Below are 21,136 nucleotides of genomic sequence, written 5' to 3' on the forward strand. Positions count from 1 at the left end.
CTCTTCCATAGTGATGTGGGGAACAAAGGCAAGAATGAAATGGCAGGTAAAATTAAACTTCCTTATACCCTGCAGCCCATTGACAAATTCTTGAGGCAAATACGGAGTATAACATTTCTCCAGGAACTCCCTACTGTCTTAATGTTAATGCTTTGCTAGAGGGAAAAACAACCTTAGCTTGATAATAACTAGGCCTCCAATATCCTGTGAGTCTTCCCTAGCATATGAAAATCCCTTTGGAAACTTCCCCTTGACTTTACCTTCCCCACCTCCCAAGTTTTTTACACCAAAACACGTCTCAAGAATTCTTTCTTGGCCATCAGCTCCAAACCCCCATCACTTCACAACCCTATCACTTCGTGTGAGTGTGTGTGTGTGTGTGTGTGTGTGTGTGTGTGTGTGTGTGTGTGTGTACGAACTGTATATATGGGATCTTTACAGATTGGTTAGTAACAGCATGTGGTAAGACAGGATTTAAACTTGGGTATTTGACTTAAAGCCCTGCCTTAGTAGCCTTTTCTTCTTCCCATACTCTGTGGGGCCTCCTAGTCTCCTTCAGTGTGTTTTTGGTTAGGGTATGTGTGATTTTTCAGTGACCTTGAGAGTGAAACTGTGGTTGAAGTTAAGGGTTAAAGAGAAGTATTTAGAATCTGCAGGTAACTGATGACAAAATTAGTTTTATAGGTAATAATTGAGTAGTTTAGTAAGTAGGCATTTAAAAGGGGGTCACAATACATTAAATGCCTGTAGTGTGCATTCTGGTTATTAACATTATAAGTGAAGCTTTAGGGAAATGACACAAGAAGAAGTTATCAACAGGTTAGAAATTGTAGAAGATCGAACAAGAACATGCTGAGAAAAGGCATTGGGATGATTTCATGTTCTTTCCTAGTTGTAGGTCCACTTGTATAACCCTGCTGCTAAGCTGTGAATTCCTGTTGTTACTTATAGCTAAACTTCCTGGGACCAAAGTAATGATCCTTGATATGCTGAATTGTGGGTATTGAATTAATTGTCTTTGTAGTTTAGCAGACCCTCCCTTAGTGTTTTTTAAATATGTAAATTAGAGCTCCAAATTCTTGTGGGTTGGAAACAAGTGTCACTAAGGAAGGATCGAAAATATCCTGTTAAGAAATACTATATCATTACCCTCTTCTCTGCCTTCATATATGTGGCTCTTTTGCCTCACTTAGGTCAAGAAGATTTTCTTTTCAAATATAAATGTGTCTCTGAGGGTACTTGCTGTTTACCCAGTCTCACTTCATTGTGCAAGCTGAGCTTGACCATAATGAATGGCAGTTGTTGCTCTGCCAATGGGAATAATAATTGGGCTTGGGGCTTTTCTTGGTAGGAAAGACATTCTTCCAGGGAAACCACACATTGTTCTTCTAGGCAATTGAATGTTTATGCCATGGCCTCTGAATATATATACTCATAGCTTCTGAGTAGATTCTGGTGTAAACACTTTTTAAACCATAATAAGATAAGGTCACTAGATGGGGTGCCTGGTTAGCTCAGTTGGTTAAGTGTCTGACTCTTGATTTTCGCTCAGGTCATAATCTCACAGAGAGTTCAAGCCGCACATAGGGCTCCATGCTGACAATGTGAAGCCTGGTTGGGATTCTCTCTCTCTCTCCCTCTCTGTTTATCCTTTTTCTGCTCATGCGTGCAAGTGCACACTCTCTCAAAATAAATAAATAAACATTTAAAAAAAGGGAAACCCAACTTTGAGAGAGACTTTGAAAGAGACAGGGTAGGAGCAGGATAAAGAAGTGCCTATTGTATAATTTTTCTTGTGTTCCATTGGTAACATAGTGCCCCTGAAAATAATTTACTGTTGTTTTTGGCAGAAATTGGTGTGTTGCCAGTGCCATGGCTTGCATGTCAGGACTAATTTGGAAGGTTGAAAACTGCCACTTACCGCCAAAAGACCAGTGTTGATTTTTGGCATTTCCCTTCACTGGACAGAATTGTCTGTCTCCCTCTTTCTGTGCCCGTTGCCTGCTCATGTTCACACACCTTCTCTTTCTGTCTCTCAAAATAAATAAATAAAACTTTAAAAAAAAAAAAAAAAAGGGAGGGGCGCCTGGGTGGCTCAGTCTGTTGGGCATCCGACTTCGGCTCAGGTCATGATCTCGTAGTTTGTGAGTTTGAGCACCGCGTCAGGCTCTGTGCTGACTGCTAAAAGCCTGGAGCCTGCTTCGGATTCTGTGTCTCCTCTTGTCTCTGCCCCTTCCCCTCCCATGCTCATGCTCTGTCTCTCTCTCTGTCTCTCAATAATAAATAAACATTTAAAAAGTTTAAAAAAAATATTTCTTTGACTTGTAGAGGTGGATACCTAGAAAGTGTTCTCTAAGAAAATGTCAGCAAGCCTTCTTGCTCAACTATAGACCCCAACAGTTATTTCTTACTGCATTTTCTTGAGGCGTTGGCAGTGTTGGAACATTCTAAGTACCAGACCAGAAACAGGAGCAGAATGCCTAGAAGACCACACCTTACTTGTCCCCTTCCCTGCCCGTGATCCCATACTGAACACATACCACCCCCACCTGTGGTCATGTTCTCTCTCTTTCTGCTCTTTTGCCTATACCTTCCTGACCCTCCCTCTAGAAAACACTAGGTCTCCTTCTTATCAGTGGAGAGGTTGGTTGTTAAAGCTTGAGCTTGCCACCTCCCCCAGCTGCCGGCATCCAAAATAAATCTCTCCCTTTCTCTTTTCCAAACCCACGTCTCCAGTTATTGGCTTCTCTTGCAACAAGTTTTTCTGGAGTTTGTTCGGCTACGGTATTAGCAAACAGAGCCAAGCAGCTATGCTTTTGATTTGCCTAGCCCCCTGGAGATTCCCTGGGATGGAGCAGTTGGCTGCTGTGGGACACCAGGGGTTACCCATTTATTTCCTGAGTTAGCAGCTGTGATAGATCATTTGGTAACGAAAACATCTTGCAATCAGTGTACCTTCTGTACAATATTTCAAGAGTTTGCTAGTCTGAAAACTAGAGAAGACAGTTTGTGTGATAATACATGAATGGGCTGAAAACTTACTTATAAGGTCCAAATTTTAGACATACATACATACATGGAGGCAGTAAATAAGTTGGAAAGAAAAGGGAGGTGAAAGATACTAGTTTTAGCTTTTCTTCCTTTAGAGAGTATCTTGCCATTGTGAGAAGGGAGATGTTTCATTTTCAAAAATACCAAATGAAAGCTGTGCTGTCTAATTAACAATAGGTTTACAACCTATTGGAAATATGTGGGGCTCCCCCCTCAATGGAACCCCAAACCCTTAGATAATTCACTTCCTGGTTCTTCCCCTCTCCGTTTCAAGGGCTTATTTTGGGGGGCTTTGCAATGAGCATGAACCAAAGAGCAAAGGGAGGAGGGACTCAAAGTCTCTCATAATCTCAGGGAATGTACATTTGTTCCAGTCAGACTACCTTTTGCCTTACCTGGGCATAGGCGACTTCAAGGTAAGGCTGTAACCTATGTACTACTCAGCCAGTGAGGAATCAGGGGAGGGACTTGAATGCTCGGAGGTAAGTTGTCTGCTGTAACCGCCCTGAGTGTGCCTGTCCAACAGACACCTGCTCTTCGAAGAATATTGATTAAAGCCTTATTTCACTGTGCTCCATGTTTCCTGGTCTCTCCTTCGATTGGGTTGATGGGCTTATTTCTAACACCATTACTTGCATAGAATAGCTGACCCAAAGTTTTCTGAAGAACATACAATTCTCCTGTTGTAGAATTCAACAATTCTGTACATTACAAAACGCTCACCATAGTAAGGGGAGTCTTCACCTTACAACGTTATTACAATATTATTGACTGTATTCCCTATGCTGTACTTTCTATCCTCGTAACTTGTTTATTTATTTGTAAATTTTTATTTGAGGGAGGGGGAGAGAGAGAAAAAGAGGGAGCGAGCCAGAGAGAATGAGAGTCCCAAGCAGGCTGCACAGAGCTTGACATGGGGTTCCATCCCATAAACTCTGATATTATGACCTGAGCCTAAATCAAAAGCTGGACAGTTAACCAACTGAGGCACTCAGGTGCCACCCCTCCCCCATGACTTATTTTATAAGTGGAAGTTTGTACCTCTTAATCTCCTTAATTTATTTCACCTATACCACCACTTCCCTTCCCTCTGGCATCCACTAGTTTTTTCTTTGTATTTATGAGTCTCTTTCTATTCAAAGAAATTTAGTAAGGAAAGAAAAATATTTTCAGCAAATAGTATTGAAGGGTACTAGAATATGCCACCCCAAAATATGTCACTTTGACATAAGAATTATTTTGAGCTAAAGGCAACTGAAAACCAGCAGATGCCAGAAGAACTTTTTACCTCCTCCTAACTGCCTAAAAATAAAATATAAATTTCCCCTTTTAAAGGAAATTTACATTTGTTAAGATGTCTCTGTATGGGGAAGAGAGCTACTCCAGACAACTCTTATCACCCAAGAGACTCATCTGCAAAACAGTACAACCTTTATTTGCCGTATATTTCCTCCGCTCACCTTCTCAGAACTTGCCTCTCCCGCCAAGAATCCCTTTTTCTTGGGTTAACCTAAAATGGTATATAAGCCTCAATCATCTGGCTACCTCCTTGAGTCCTGTTTCTTTGTTAAGACTGCCATCAGCACACTTTATGTACATATGTAATTAAATGGGTTTTTTTTCTTGTGAATGTCTTTGATCAGTTTGATTAATGAGCCCCAGCCATGAACCATGAACCAGCCATGAAGATCCTTCCTCCCCTAGAGGGGTAGAAAACAACCTGGACTTGTACTTTACCTTACACACAAAAGTTGAGATGAAAAGGACCTGACTTTAGAAATTAAACATCATGGCTTCTAAAGGACAGCATGGGAGAATATCTTTGTAAGCTAACTGAGGACACAGGGAGCATTACCATAAAAAAAAAATTGATAACTTAGGGTTCATGAAAAATAAACACATTTACTTACCAGAAGACAACAACGTTAAGAAAATATATAGACAAGCCACAGATTGTAAGAAAGTATTTCTAACACCTGTATCTGACACCAGGGCTATATCCAGAGCTTATCAAGAATTCCTACAAGAAGACAATCTGTTTTTTTTATTTTTTTTTTATTTTTTTTTTATTTTTTTTTTAAATTTTTTTCAACGTTTTTTATTTATTTTTGGGACAGAGAGAGACAGAGCATGAACGGGGAAGGGGCAGAGAGAGAGGGAGACACACAGAATTGGAAACAGGCTCCAGGCTCCGAGCCATCAGCCCAGAGCCTGACGCGGGGCTCAAACTCACAGACCGCGAGATCGTGACCTGGCTGAAGTCGGACGCTTAACCGACTGCGCCACCCAGGCGCCCCATAATCTGTTTTTTTTAAATGGGAGAAAGATTTGAACAGACACTTCACAAAATAAGGCATGATGAATGGATAAAGAAGAGTTGGGGTGTGTGTGTGTGCGCGCGTGCGTGCGTGTATACACACACCCACACACATACATATACATACATACAATGGAATATTACTCAGCCATCATGGGCACCTGGGTGGCTCAGTTGGTTAAGTGTCCAACTTGGGCTCAGGTCATGCATGATCCCGCAGTTCATGAGTTCGAGCCCTGAATCACGCTCTGTGCTGACAGTGCAGAGCCTGCTTCAGATCCTGTCTCCTTCTGTCCCTGCCCTGCTCATGCTCTTATTTCAAAAATAAATAACAAAAACAAAAAAAAACACCAAAAACCCACAGAATGAAATCTTGCTATTTGCAATGATGTGGATGGAGCTAGAGGGTATTATGAGAAGCAAAATAAGTCAGAGTAAGACAAATACTATATGATAAGAGGGAACCAAACCAAAACAGACTCTTAACTGTGGAGAAAAAATTGAGGGTAGATGGAGGGGGGTGAGCAGCAGGATAGGCTAAATGGGATGAGTATTAAGGAGGACACTTGTTGAGATGAGCACTGGGTGTTGTATGTTAAGTGATGAATCACTAAATTCTACTCCTGCAACCAGTACTACACTATATGTTAAGTAACTTGAATTTAAATAAAATCTTGGGAAAAAATATATATGCATATGCACATATACATATATGTATCTATATATGGTCAGTGATGCAGGAAGTCAATATTGCAAACATGAACATGTTTGAATAAAGGTAAAGATTCAAAGAAACAGACAAAAAACCCAAAGTAAGGCATATGAAAAGAAAGGATATGAAAAAGTGCTCACAAGAATTACTCATCAGGGAAATGCAAAGTGAGATATCACTACCTACCCTTTAGACTGGCTAAAATGAACAAAATTGAGTCAGCACCAAACTTTGGGGACAGTGTGGAACTCTCATGCATTGTTGGTAGGCTATAAAATAGTATGGTCGGTCACCTTGGAAAACTATTGGCAGCAATTCTGGCAGCATTTGAGAGAAATGAAAACATAGGCCCACAAAAGTCATCTACAAGAATGTTCATGGTTGGTTTATTGGTAATAGCCCCAAACTGGAAAAATGGCCCAGGTGTCCATCACCAGAGAACTAGATAAACTATCTGGTATATTCATACAATAAAACACTACTTAACAATAAAAGGAACAAACTGCTGATAGTGTTACCAATCAGTCTATCGCAGCTGCTAACTCAGGAAGTGAATGGGTAAGCCCCGGCATGCTGCCATGGCCAACTGCCCCATCCTGGGGAATACTGAGAGGGATGGACAAATCGAAAGCATAGTTCCTGGCTGGGTTTGCCTACACTGTTGCCGAACAAACTTGGATAAACTCATCGTGAGAGAAGCTAATAACCCAATAGATGAAGGTTTAGAAAAGAGGGAGAAATTTATTTTGGGTGCCAGCAGCCAGGGTGGTGGCAGGCTTAATTAAGTCTTAATATCCAACCTCTTTCCTGGCAAAATGGATGCCTAGAGTTTTATAGACATTCAGGGAGGTACGGGCAAGAAAGCATGCAGAGAACATGTGATCGTGGTTGGGCGTTGGTATGTGTTCAGCACAGGATCATGGGCACAAAATGGGACAGGTGGGGTATGGTCTTCTAGGCATTCTTTGTTATCAAGGCCTTTCTGTCTGGGTGGTTGGAACATTCCAGTCATTGCCAAAACATCTTTATCAATGCCTCAAGGAAGCGTGATAAGAAATAAGTGCAGCAGGTTTTAGTTAGAGCATGAATTAGCAATCTTGTCTTTTTTTGGTTTTAACTGTTGGGGTCTATAGTGGAGTAAAAGGGCTTGTTGACAGTATGTGTAATGAATGGCATAAATCTCAAAACATATAAAGTCATGAAACAAGTGAGTTATAAAACACTTTATACTGTGTGATTCCATTTATATAAAGTTGTAGAATAGTTAAAACTATGGTGATGAAAATCACATCGGTAGTTTCTTGTACGTATGGAGGGGAGGGAAGAATGTTGACTGGGAAGGGGCACCAGAGAACTCTGGGTGATGGAAACGTTCTGTCTCTTGATAGGAGTATGGATTACATAGGTACAGTGATTTGTCAAAACCAATAAAGCAGTAGACTTGAGATCTGTGTATTTCAGGTTGTAATTTGAAATTTAAAAATCTCACCCTCCAAAATAATACAGTATATTACTCTCTTAATCTAGTTCTTTCTTACTTTCCTTGAAGTATTAGCTAAGTCCTACTATTCTGAGCTTTTCAATCAATGTTAGTTCCTGTTTTCTTTCTTTCCCACCCACTTCAAACTCCTTTTTATACTGTTAGCTTGCTTTGTAAACATGGAGTCAGGAATTCCAGGTGGGAGGCAATTGCAGTAGTTCATTAATCAAGCATTTGCTTGCATTTCTTCTTGCTTTGCTTCTCTTTTACACATTGCTTCTCTCCTGTAGTGAGAATACAGAAGAAGGGATTAATTGTGTTATGCATTTCAGAAGTAGCATAGGTAGGATATAGGAATTCAGGGAGTACTAAGATAAGGGGGTTGAGACTAAACTGATATACATTCATTATAAGCTCTGGAATCAAACCAAGAAATGGGTGATTTGATTACTCTCAGGAAAGGATTATCCTCATTGTTAAACATATATACATGTAAACATTTGCTGTCTTTACCTGAATAATTTGTTTCCTGTAAGTTTTGCACTTTTAAAAAAATGTATTTGTACATGAAGGGCTCAAATGATGTATAGGATATGTACATCTACCTATGAATGCTGAATTTATTTTAGAAAATACCATTTTGTACTCTAATTATAGCTGTCTATCACTGCTGACACCACTAGATGATATTGACTTACTTTGCCTCTTCTTTTTCCTCCAGTTTGATAAAGGCTACTCTTACAATATCCGTCATAGCTTTGGAAAGGAAGGCAAGAGAACTGACTATACACCTTTCAGTTGCATGAAGATTATTCTAACCAATCCACCAGGCCAAGGGGATTATCATGGTAAGTGCTTCCACTGGATACATATCTGTGAAGTGTAGAAACCCCACTAGCTCTATAGGAAACAGTGAAGCAGTGTGATTGATGGCTTTTTGTATCACCATATCCCTTGTAGCTTGTGTCAGTCACCACTGTGCTCCTGCACTGTTCTAGAGATCTGTCGTATTACTGAACTAGGTCAGCAAGAGAGTTTATTCAGCTATGCTAAAGATTGTGCTGGACCAGGCTCTTTAGTCTCAGTGTCCCCCTTCACCTGCTATTTTCTGTTTCTCTCATGATTAGGAGACTAATACAGGTTCTTCAAAGGTTTTTGAAATTGAGTACCTTGAATTATAGAATAGTTGATCCATTAATTTTCAAAAGACTACTGAGGAAAGGTGTGTTTTAGTATCATTAATGAATGAGATTGAGTGAGGAATTTAGCGGGTCATGGTATCAAACATCTGTCAATTCACCTGAGTTATTGTAGGTTGAAAAAAAAAAAAGGCTAAACTATTTTTTGTAGACTTCTTAGTTCAACAATTTTTTTCTACAATAGTTCTCTGCACATACCTTGAAAAGTTCCTCATTTATCTGGTATGTCAGAGAATGGTTTTAATAATCCACATTAGTAAATACTTTAGATAACTAAAGCTTACTGCAGTATGTGTCAGAACTTTTTTTCTTTTAGCCCTTTTTTTTTTTAACGTTTACTTATTTATTTTGAGAGACAAAGAGAGCATGCACATGAGCAGGGGAGGGGCAGAGACAGAGGGAGAAACAGAATCCTAAGCAAGGTCTGTGCTGTCAGCGCAGAGCCTAATGTGTGCTTGATCCCATGACTTGTGAGATCATGACCTGAGCTGAAATCAAGAGTAAAACGCTCAATGAGCTGAGCCACCCATGCGCCCTTGGCATTTTTTTTAATGTGTAGAAGGATGTTTGTTAATTATTGTTTCAGCATCTTGAATGTAATTCTTTTTTAAAAGATTATGCATTTATAGGCTGTTATGGATCAAGATCCAAATAATCACAAACAGAATTTTGAGGAAGATGCTTGACATGTCCAGAGCATTAAAAAAATGCCTTTACTTTCATATTTAATAGATAAAAGGTGGCCGGTACTGGTATTCACAGTGAGTGGTTCTCATCACTTGTGTCAGTTACTTTAAGGTACCTTTTAGAAATGCATATTATCAGGCTCCACCCTCAGACTTATAAAATCAGATTTATTTGCACGTGCCCTGAATAATTGCTTATGTCTTCTACACTTTGATTGACCACATACTTCTATTGAGAAAATATATTACTTTTCTTAGGCCATTTAGTTTGGCCTAGTAAAACTCCCAGGGATTCTTTTATCACTTACCAGATCTAGAACTCCCACTTATGTAGTTGATTTTTATTAGCTCAAATGCAGGATTTTATATTGCTTATTCCTGTTAAACTGAATCTTATTCCAGTCCATTGTTTGTTTTATTTTATTTTTAATTTAAACTCTATCAGTTAAAAAATAATCTACTTCGCAGACACTCAGTAAGTTCGTATTATTTATTAGAAACATTGATCTGTCCTTGTTTTAATGAGTAAACTTAATTTTTTTAGAGCACTTAGGTTCACAGCAAAATTGAGCAGAAAATACAGAGTTCTCGCATACTCTCTGCCGCACACTTGCACAACCTGCCACTATCAGCAGCATCCTTCACTAGACTGGTTTGTTACTTGTGAACTGAGAAGAATGTGTAATCTGCTATTATTGGATATAGCATTTTATAGATATCAATTATATTAATTGATGGTGCTTTTGAATTCTGATTATTGTTGCTGATTTACTGGCCGCTGGATCTGTCCATTTCCTTTTTTTTTTTTTTCTAATGTTTATTTATTTTTGAGAGACAGAGCACAAGCAGGGGAGGGGCAGAGAGAGAGGGAGACACAGAATCCGAAGCAGGCTCCAGTCTCTGAGCTGTCAGCACAGAGCCCAACCTGGGGCTCAAACTCACAAACCAGGAGACCATGACCTGAGCCAAAGTCGGACTCTAAACCGACTGAGCCACCTAGGCGCCCCAGAATCAGTCCATTTCTCATGGAGAAGTATTGGAGTCTGTAATAGGGGATACATCAATTTCTCCTTGCAGTTCTACCAGTTTTGCCTCTTGTATTTTGATGATCTATTGCTAGATGGATACACATTAAGGATTGTTATGTCTTCCTGGAGTATGCACTGCTTTATCATTATGTAATATCCTCGATATATTTTCACACTCTGAAGTTTTTATATTACCTCTACTTACTCTCTGATGTTCTTTTCTTTAGGTAGACCCAAGTTCTGGCCTTTATCATTTTCCTTCTCTTTGAAGAGCTTTTTTAACATTTCTTGCCTTGCTGGTCTACCGGTAACAAATCATGTCAGTTTTTGTCCAAGAAAGTATTTCTTCTTGTCTTTTGAAGGATAATTTCACAGGGTACAGAATTCTAGATGTGTAGAGGTTTTTTTCCCCCCTCTAAATGCTTTACATATTTCAGTCCAAAAAATAAATAAGTAAATAAATAAATATTTCACTTCACTCTTTTGCTTGCATGGTTTCTGAGGATAAATTAGATATAATTGTTATATTTGCTTCTCTGTAGGTAAGGTGTCCCTCCCCCCCCAGCTTCTTTCAAGATTTTTTCTTTATTTTTTATTTTCTCAAATATGAATGTGATATATCTAAGCTATATTTTGGGGGGCATTAATACTGTTTGGTGTTTTTTGGACTTCTTATATCTGTAGTTTGGTGTCTGACATTTATTTGGGGAATATTCTCCATTGCCTCAAATATTGCTTCTATTCCTTCCTTCCTTCTGGTATTCTCATTACTACCCTTCATAATGCCCCACAGGTGTTACATATTCTGTTCTTATTGTCTTTCTTTAGTCGTTTTGTCTTTGTTTTTCAGTTTTGGAAGTTTCAATTGGCATAACCTCAAACTTCAAGATTCCTCCCTCAGCCGTGTCTATAATAAGCCCATAAAAGACGTTGTTCATTTCCATTAGAGTGTTTAGTTCTCTAGCATTTCTTTTTGATTCTTTCTTAGGATTTCCATCTCTCTGCCTCCATTATCTGTTTTTGCACATTGTCTACTTTTTCCATTAGTGCTCTTAGCATTAACCATAGTTATTTTAAATTCTTGGTCTGATAATTCCACTATCCCTGCCATATCTGACTCTAGTTCTGATGTTTGTTCAGTCTCTTCAAAGCTGTATTGTTTGCCTTTTGATCAGTCTTGTACTTTTTTGTTAAAAAGTAGACATGACATTCTGGATGAAAAGAATTCCAATAAATAGACCTTTAGTAATATGGTGGTAAGCAGGGAGGTGGAGAGGTTGGTGTTCTGTAGTCCTCTCCTTAGTCTTTTAGTGAGTCTGTGGCCCTCAGCTATTAACTTCAACAGTGACTCAGTTTTTCTCCCTTAGGTGGGACAGGATGCCTAGAGGAGGCTGGAGTTGGGTATTTCCCTACCCCTGATAGGTTAGCCTCTGATAAAACCCCAGAAGTTTAGGCTCCAGTAAAACAGTTTGTTCTGAGGGCAGGCCTTATTAAGAGTAGATTGCTCTATAGTATTAAAATGGTTACTTTTCCCCTCCCCATGCCAGAAGCTTGAGAGAATTTCTCTCTATTATCCACCGTGAGCACTTGGTAGAGCTCCTGGAAGTTAGGCTTACGAAGTATGGGGCCTCCCTATGACTGCGTCTCCTTGGAGTTTTTGATGCTCAGACTTGTCCAGACTTCAAAAATTTCTCAGTTATAGGTAAGGTTTTTCCTACCCCAGCACTGGTTCCTGCAGAGATTTTTGCTCTGGTATGTTGTGATTTTCTGTATCTGCCACTCTCTCCAATTTTAGGGGACAGTGGTGTGCCCTGTGATCTCATTTCTTTGATGAGTCTAAGCAGAGTTGTTGATTTTTCAGTTCAACTTTTTCCTGGTTAGGATGGAGCAGTGTATAAGCTCTTCACAGGCCAGACTAGAAATGAGATGTCCCTGTCCTTTTAGTTTTACGTTGTTCATAAAACTGTTTAGTCCCCTGTGTTGATATCATTTCGTTAACCAGCACTGTTATGAATCTATACATAACTACATTCCAGACTAAGTTTATCCGTCTCTTCTGCAAATGGATGTTGGAAAGCTTTGTCAGATACTTAACTGGGTGTGCATTCACTTCATTTTTGGTTACCTGGTTCAACCCTGTCCAGTTTTGAAGATAATTTTCTTTGACGTGGAAGAAGAAAAAAAATAAACAGGAGTTACTGAGCTTTATTTTCTGTTATCTGTTAAAATAACACCAGCTTCTCTAAGTAGTAATCGTTTTTTTCTGTTTTTTGCTTATTGTCAGCATAGCTTAATAACACTTTTTTGTGACCTTTAGTACCTTGGCAATCTTCATTTTCTTCTTGGCTTTGCCCTTTATAACTTTTTCCATACAGATACAGTCATTATTTCAAATGTAATTTGGATAATTCAATTAATCTCCTTTTTTTGTGCCCTTTAATAATTCTGGGCTTACCCAAGAATTCCTTGTGCAGCCTCATTTCTTTCTTATTGGTATCTTTTGCAGTTTCATTATCAGATTTTTATTTTTATTTTTATTTTTGAGAATAATAACGACAGCGTATACATGTTGAGTGTTTACTATATGCCAGGAGCATATAAAAGGTTTATATTGTGTTTTCAACAAGAGTTCTGTGAGTGATTATTTCCTTCACTGGACAGAAAGTGAAGCTCAGTCAGCGACAAGATAAGAATTTGCTTGTGGTCTCCCACCTGCTAAGCGGGAAACTGAGATTCAGACCTAGGTGTTACAGCTCCAGACTCTTAGCCACATGTTACACAGCTGCTCAGTATGTTTCCTTGTACTACAGGTTTACAGTTTTAATCTGAATGAAGTATAAACTATGAATTTTGTGAATTTTCATTATTTGTAGGAGCCCATAGGGTTAGTGGATGTTTTTTATAGTTAAGATTTTTGGTAAACGTGTTTGTTTGGCATCTAGGCCCTTTCCTGTTTTTGCTATAACCCACTTCCCATTGCTTTCGTTAAAAATGCATAATTGTTTCTAATTAACTTATAGATCCATCATCTGTATACTTAAAAAAAAAAGTAATCTGCCTTCCAAAATTAAATTTTAAAATAAGTATTTTCATTTATATCGCTGTTTCTTATTAAAATATATGAAATTTTCAGGGGCGCCTGTGTGGCGCAGTCGGTTAAGCGTCCGGCTTCAGCCAGGTCACGATCTCGCGGTCCGTGAGGTCGAGCCCCGCGTCAGGCTCTGGGCTGATGGCTCGGAGCCTGGAGCCTGTTTCCGATTCTGTGTCTCCCTCTCTCTCTGCCCCTCCCCCGTTCATGCTCTGTCTCTCTCTGTCCCCCCCAAAAAAATAAATAAATAAATAAAAAACGTTGAAAAAAATATATGAAATTTTCTAGATTTTGTCCTTATAATACAGTTTTTACATTTCATTTCTTCTGTGTTCTTATTTATGCAAATACTTTAGTAGTTCATCATTATTTTTGTGTTACTCATGAAATAATACAGAGATGACGTGTATCTACAAAAGTTATTTTTCTGTGAAATACTTTCTCATTTGTCCGTCTCATTCCCATCTGTGGTTCCTGTTAAATTTGTATGGATTTTACTTTGTGGGAAATAGACATAAAATTTACATCTGAAAATGATGTGAGATTTTTATATTTTTTGGAGATTGTACATTTTTCTTTTTGTTTACATTATCTTCTCATAGTCTTTTAATGTAATTTTTAAAAATAAGGACAAAATGTGAGATTGTATAAAGTTTCTAGATAAACTGTTTTATAGCTACCTTGTGGTTATCTCTACTTGTTAGCAAGTAGCATAATTAAAACTGTTTCCTCTTCCTAGCGAATGGACAACTTTGCCTGAGAATGCTGTAATGTTTTATGTAACTCTTGAGCCTGTAGTGTCCTGATAACCGTACAACTAAATCGTCATTTAGATAAAGAGAGGAAAGCAGTTGCACCCATGGGCAATTAACTTTTTTATTAATAAGCTGTTAGACAATTAAGGGGAGCTTAGACAGTCTCTCGAGTGTGGTATTGTACTAAGTCCCGGGTAAATAACCTTGTTGGTGTGCTGGCTTGTTTTTCGTTGTCAGGGTGCCCATTCCGTCACAGTGATCCAGAGCTGCTGAAGCAGAAGTTGCAGTCATACAAGATCTCTCCCGACGGGATAAGCCAGGTAGGTCAGACGCTGCCGCACATCCTCAGTAATGAGGAGTCAGACAGTCGCTGAGTTTCACTTACTGTTCTTGCAGTGGCTCTTTGTACTGCTTGTCAGGGCTCACACCACACATCCTGTCTTCTGCATGAAGTAAGCTAAAGCTTTGACTTGCCTGGCTTAGATTCCTTGGAAATTCTAGTTCTCCTATCTGCCAGGCTGCAGTCTTATTTTTCTTGGTAAGAAAGGAAGCTGGAAACCTTTTTTCTCTCAGTTTGTTTTATTTTCTCAATTAGGAGTATTTAAAAAAAAATAAATTTTTAGAGGAATACATTGAAGGTTATTAACGAAGCTGAAAAGTAATGGCATCATATTTTATTTTGGGAAATTTTCTGTGCTGCTTATAGGTTAAAGCAGATATAATATAGTGGCTAATGTTCTGATTGGCATCAACTCTTACCATGTAAAAGCTATACTTCTAAGGGCATCTGGGTGACTAAGTCAGTTAAGCTTGACTTCAGCTCAGGTCATGATCTCCTGGTTCGTGAGTTCGAGCCCCACTTCGGGCTCTCTGCTTTCAGCACAGAGCCTGCTTCGGATTCTCTGTTCCCTTCTCTCTCCCTGCCCCTTCCCTGCTCATGTTCTCTGTCTCTCTCTCAAAATTAAGTAAACATTAAAAAAAAATTTACACTTCTAATGGTAGTTCATAGGGTTGAATAATCTATCAAAAATACTTTGGTAAATAATTGAGATAAAAAAAGAAATGTTCAAATGTAAAACCAAATATTTAAGAGTAATTTAGTAAATGTGCTTTAAAAAATATTGTGACATTGCAAAGGCTGCTATCTCTATGTGCTTTTGAATTGACTTGGGATTTGAAGTTCAGGAGGAGTATCTGCTTCCTTAGTTTAAGAAGAACAGTACATGTTTTAGAGCTGTGACATTCAAATCATTATAAGTCCTTAATTATTTTTTCTTAATTACTGTACAAAACTCTACTTTTTTACTATGTCCAAACTTTGAATTTAACTTATTCCAGATCTTGAGAGTTTTGTGGTTCTCTGGGTAAGGCAGTGGTCAAAGTGCTGTTTTGAAATGCAAAGAATTGTATAAATCCTGCTCCTACAGAACCAGAGTCTGGAAGAAAACATGCCAAGTGTTATGAGAGATGTACACATAGAATGTCTTAGATCTTCTGAAGAGGGTGGCCTATATATAACCAAATAGGGGAGGCCAAGGAACACTATCTGGAAGAGATACTCCGTTGTTTTTTTGTTTTGTTTTATTTTTTCCAGTTTTTATTTTAATTCCAGTTAGTTAACATAGAGTGTAGTACTAGCTTCAGGTGTACAATATAGTGATTCAGCACTTCCATACATCACCCTGTGCTCATCAGAACAAGTACACCCCTTAATCCTCATCACTTATTTAATAAACCATTCATCCACCCCTCCCCTCTAGTAACCATGAATTTTTTCTTTGTAATTAAGAGTCTGTTTCTTGCTTTGTCTCTCTTTTTTCTCTGTTCATTTGTTTTGTTTCTTAAATTCCACATATGAGTGAAATCATATGGGATTTGTCTTTCTCTGACTGGCTTATTTCATGTAGCATTATACTCTATACTCCATCCATGTTGTTGCAAATGGCAAGATTTCATTTTTTTTTTTTTGTGGTTGAGTAATATTCCATTGTATATGTGTATATACCACATCTTCTTTATCCATTCATCCATCCATTGATGGACACTTTGGCTGTTTCCATATCTTGGCTCTTGTAAATAATGCTCCTATAAACATGGGGGTGCAATTATGCTTTTGACTTCATAGTTTGTATTCTGTGGGTAAATACCCGGTAGTGTGATTGCTGGATCATAAGGTAGATCTTTTTTTTTTTTAACATTTTGAGGAACCTCCATACTATTTTCCACAGAGGCTGCACCAACTTGCATTCCCAACAGCAGTGCACAAGGGTTCCTTTTTCTCCATATCCTTACCAACACGTTGTTTCTTTTGTTGTTGATTTTTGCCATTCTGATGGGTGAGAGGTGATATTGTAGTTTTGATTTGCATTTCCGTGATGGTAAGTGATGAGGTAAACATCTTTTCATGTGTCTGTTGGCCATCTGTATGTCTTTTTTGGAGCTGTGTCTCTTCAAGTCTTCTGCCCTTTTTTTTTTTTTTTCCCCATTGTTTAATTTATTTTTGAGAGAGACAGGGCATGAGCAGGGGAGGGGCAGAGAGAGAGGGAGACACAGAATCTGAAAAAGGCTCTGAGCTGTCCACACAGAGCCCGACACAGGGCTCAAACTCAGGAATGGTGAGATCATGACCTAGGCCAAAGTCAGACGCTTAACCAAGTCACCCAGGCACCCCTGCCCATTTTTAATTGGATTATATGTTCTTTGGGTGTTGAGTTTTATAAGTTCTTCATATATTTTAGATACTAACCCTTTATTGGATATGTTATTGCAAATATCTATTCCCATTCTATAGTTTGCCTTTTAATTTTATTATTTCCTTCATCATATAGAAACTTTTCATTTTGTTATTATTTATTTTGAGAGAGTGCACGTGTGAGTGTGCATGCAAGTGGGGGAAGGGCAGAGAGAGGGGGAAAGAGAATCCTAAACAGGCTTCATGCCCAGCGCTGAGCCTGATGTAGGGCTTGGTCTCACAACCCTGAGATCATGACTTGAACCAAAATCAAGAGTCGGATGCTTAATTGAGAAGCTTTTTTTTTTTATTTGGTCCTAGTAGTTATTTTTACTTTTGTTCCCCTTGCCTCAGGAGACATCTAGAAAGAAGTTGCTACAACTGATGTCAAAGAGGTTATTGCCTGTGTTCTCTTCTAGGATTTTTATGGTTTCAGGTCTTACATTTAGGTTTTACTCCACTTTGATTTTGTGTGTGTGTGTGTGTGTGTGTGTGTTTGGTGTAAGAAAATGGTTTAGTTTCATTTTTTGCATGTTGCTGTCTGATTTTCCCCAGCACCATTTGTTGAAGAGATTTGCTTTTTTCCCTTTGGATATTCTTTCTTGCTTTATCAAAAATTAACTGACCATGTAATTGTAGGTTGTTTTTTTTTTTTTTTTCTGGGCTTCCTATTCTGTTCCATTGATCTATGTGTCTATTTTTATGTGAGTACCATACTGTTTTGATTATTACAGCTCTGTAATATAACTTGAAGTGTGAAATTGTAATGCTGTCAGCTTTGCTTTGCTTTTTCAAGATTGCTTTGGCTATTCAGGGACTTTCGTGGTTCCATACAAATTTTAGGATTGTTCTAGTTCTATGAGAAATCCTGATGGTATTTAGATAGGGATTGCATTAAATGTGTAGATTGCAGTAAAGATATTTTAACAGTATTTGCTATTCCAGTCCATGAGCATGGCTTGTCTTTCCATGTTTTTGTGTCATTTTCACTTTCTTTCATCAGTGTCTTAGAGCTTTCAGAGAACAGATCTTTCACTTCTTTGGTTCAGTTTATTCCCAAATATCTCCTTACTTTTGGTACAATTGTAAAAGATACTGTTTTCATAATTTCTGTTTCTGCTGCTTCATTATTGGTGTGTAGAAATGCAGTAGATTTCTGTACATTGATTTTTTTTTTTATCCTGTGATTTTACTTAATTCTTTTATCAATTCTAGGGGTTTTTTGGTGGAGTCTCAAAATTTCTATATTCAGTATCATGTAATCTGCCAATAGTGAAAGTTTTACTCTTTAGTCTTTACTCTTCTCCTCCCCACTGTTGTTATATTTTATATTCTATTATTTTGCGAGTTTCTTGACTGATTTTTTATAGAAATACTCATTTGTTCTGCTTTTGGGTTTCCTACCTTTATATTGTCACTTCTGGTCTCTCCTTTCCAAAATGTCCCCTTAATATTTCTTGAAGGACTGGTTTAGTGGCCATGAACTACTTTAGGTTTTATTTGTCTGGGAAACTCTTTATCTCTCCTTCTATTCTAAATGATAGCTTTGCTGGATAGAGTATTTTGGCTGCGGTTTTTCCCATTCATCACTTTGAATATATCATGCCACTCCCCTCTGGCTTGGAAAGGTTCTGTTAAAAATAATCTGCTAGCCTTATGGATTTTCCCTTGGAAGTTATTACCTTCTTTTGTCTTACTGCTTTTAATTTTTTTTTCTTTATCAGTACATTTTGCTATTTCATTACAATATATCTTGGTGTCAGTCTGCTTTTGTTGATTTTGATGAGAGTACTCTTTGACTCTTAGATCTGGATATCTGTTTCCTTCCCCACTTTAAGAAAGTTTTCAGCTATTATCTCTTGAAATAAAGTTTCTGCCCCCTTTCTCTCTATTCTTCTGGGACTCCTATAATACAAATGTTACTATGTTTGATGGAGTCACTGACTTCCCTACGTCTATTCTTGTTTTGCAGAATTCTTTTTTTTCCTCTTGTTCATTTTGATTACTTTCCATCACTGTCTTCTAGGTCATTAATTAATTTCTCTGCTTCTAGCCTGCTGTTCATTAAGCATGTTTCTCATTTTGTGTATCATACCCTTTTTCTCTGCTATGTTATTTCTTATCTTTGTGTGAAGGGTCTCATTCATGTCTTCCACTGAGTATCCTTATTACCATTATTTTAAATTCTCTATGAGTTATGTTACTTATATCTGTTTCACTTAGGTATTTGGGTGTGGCTTTGTCCTTTTACTTCATTTGGGATACATTTCTTTGTCTCCTCATTTTGACTAAGTCTCTGTACCTCTTTCTCTGTGTTTGGAAAGTCAGCTATGTCTCCTGTTCTTGAGGGTAATGCCCTTATGAAAAAGTGGTCCTGTTCTTCCTTGCCTTGTAGTGATCCCTGTTCCCCCCAGCCTGATGCTTCTGGGAGTGTCTCCAGTGTGTACTGCATGCAATCTGCTGTTTTGTCCTGGCCTAATCTTTCTGGCAAGTTATCTGCAAAGGCTCTCTTTGCCTTTTGTGAGTAGCATTTCATCCCTTTCCTGAAGGTGACATATTTTAGCTAGATGTGTTGTGGTCTGTGCATGAAATGAGACCTACTTCCAATGTCACCAGAACCAAGGCTCTGCAAAACTCCCAAGTGAGGAGATGTGGTGTGAACAGGTGTTTGGGCTAGTCTTCTTGGGAAAAGGGGATCTGAGCTCTGAGACTGAGGCAAGGTGAGTGGAAAGGGTGATTCCACCATTGTGTGTGGGGGGGGGGGGGGCGGGCAGGGCTTGATATAAGCAAGTTAGGTAGCAAATGTTGGTGCTGCACGGCTTCCCATAGGTGGCTCTGTGCTTATGCTGAGGGTCAGGGGAGGGAAATGGCACCCGCATTTTCTTTTGTTCCCAGAGGGATCTCTCTGTGAACACTGTCTCTCTGGGCTATGCTCTGAAATAAGTAAATAACCTCCCCACTATGTGCTTAGGCACCCTTCAGATCGTTGTTTCCAGGCTGTATGTTCCTAGGCTGTTTTCCCTGCCTTTTTTCAGAGAGCAGTGCCAGTGCCCTCCAAGTTCTCCCAGAGCCAAGCCTGCTGACCTTTAAAACTCTAGGCTTTAAGCCCTACTGGTTGCAAGAATTTATGAAATTCATTCCCTCTCACTTTCCAAGCCAATTGCTTTGGTGATTCCTTTTCCCCTGAGCTGCCCTGTGAGGTAGTCTGTCTCTTGCCCTTCTACGGCAACTGCAGCTCCCTCTCCACTGAAGTGGCCACTGTTTCTCTACGTTTAGTTGTAGAGTTTGTTCTTTCCATCTTCAGGTCAATTTCTGGGGTATTTAAGATGATTTGATAGTTATCTAGTTATAGTCATGGGACAAGATGAGCCTAGGGTCCTCCTACTCCGCTGCCACCTTCCAACCTCTGGAAGATCTACTCTTTGAATTATGCCTGGGTCAGGAGTGGAGAATGGGGAGTGGGAATTAAAAGAAGAGAATGCAGGGGCGCTTGGGTGGCTCATTTGGTTAAGAGTCCGACTTCAGCTCAGGTCATGATCTCACGGTATGTGGGTTCAAGCCCCACATCGGGCTCTGTGCTGACAGCTCAGAGCCTGGATCCTGCTTCAGATTCTGTGTCTCCCTCTCCTTACCCCTCCCCCACTCGTGCTCTGTCTCTCTCTCAAAAATAAATAAACATTAAAAAAATTTTAAAAAAAGAATGCAAGAATAAAAAGCAGTAAGTATATAGATTATTAGGATTTGAAGCTTAAGATAATGGAAGTGCTAGTACGTAAACATTAATAGACGAGAGAAGTAAATAGGTTTGTGAGATTAGGTTTAGAGGTGGGATATTTAGATGGCAGACAGAATGTAGATTTGTGCTTCATTAGAGAAGTTAAAAGTGGAAATTTGAGGGGCGCCTGGGTGGCGCAGTCGGTTAAGCGTCCGACTTCAGCCAGGTCACGATCTCGCGGTCCGTGAGTTCGAGCCCCGCGTCAGGCTCTGGGCTGATGGCTCGGAGCCTGGAGCCTGTTTCCAATTCTGTGTCTCCCTCTCTCTCTGCCCCTCCCCCGTTCATGCTCTGTCTCTCTCTGTCCCAAAAATAAA

General features: G+C 39.0%; 1 protein-coding gene across 2 annotated transcripts in view; it reads left to right on the top strand.

Annotated features, from left to right (window-relative positions):
- PRIM2 (DNA primase subunit 2) overlaps nt 1-21,136 on the top strand; it is a 350,622-nt gene that overhangs the window by 267,708 nt on the left and 61,778 nt on the right. For both annotated transcript variants that reach the window (XM_058734337.1, XM_058734336.1), the window contains exons 11-12: nt 8,282-8,408; nt 14,554-14,636. In XM_058734337.1, the coding sequence (XP_058590320.1) occupies nt 8,282-8,408; nt 14,554-14,636 (210 nt within the window). The remainder of the gene's footprint in view (nt 1-8,281; nt 8,409-14,553; nt 14,637-21,136) is intronic.

Source organism: Neofelis nebulosa, chromosome 6 (genome assembly GCF_028018385.1).
Source record: "Neofelis nebulosa isolate mNeoNeb1 chromosome 6, mNeoNeb1.pri, whole genome shotgun sequence".
Lineage (NCBI taxonomy): Eukaryota > Metazoa > Chordata > Mammalia > Carnivora > Felidae > Neofelis > Neofelis nebulosa.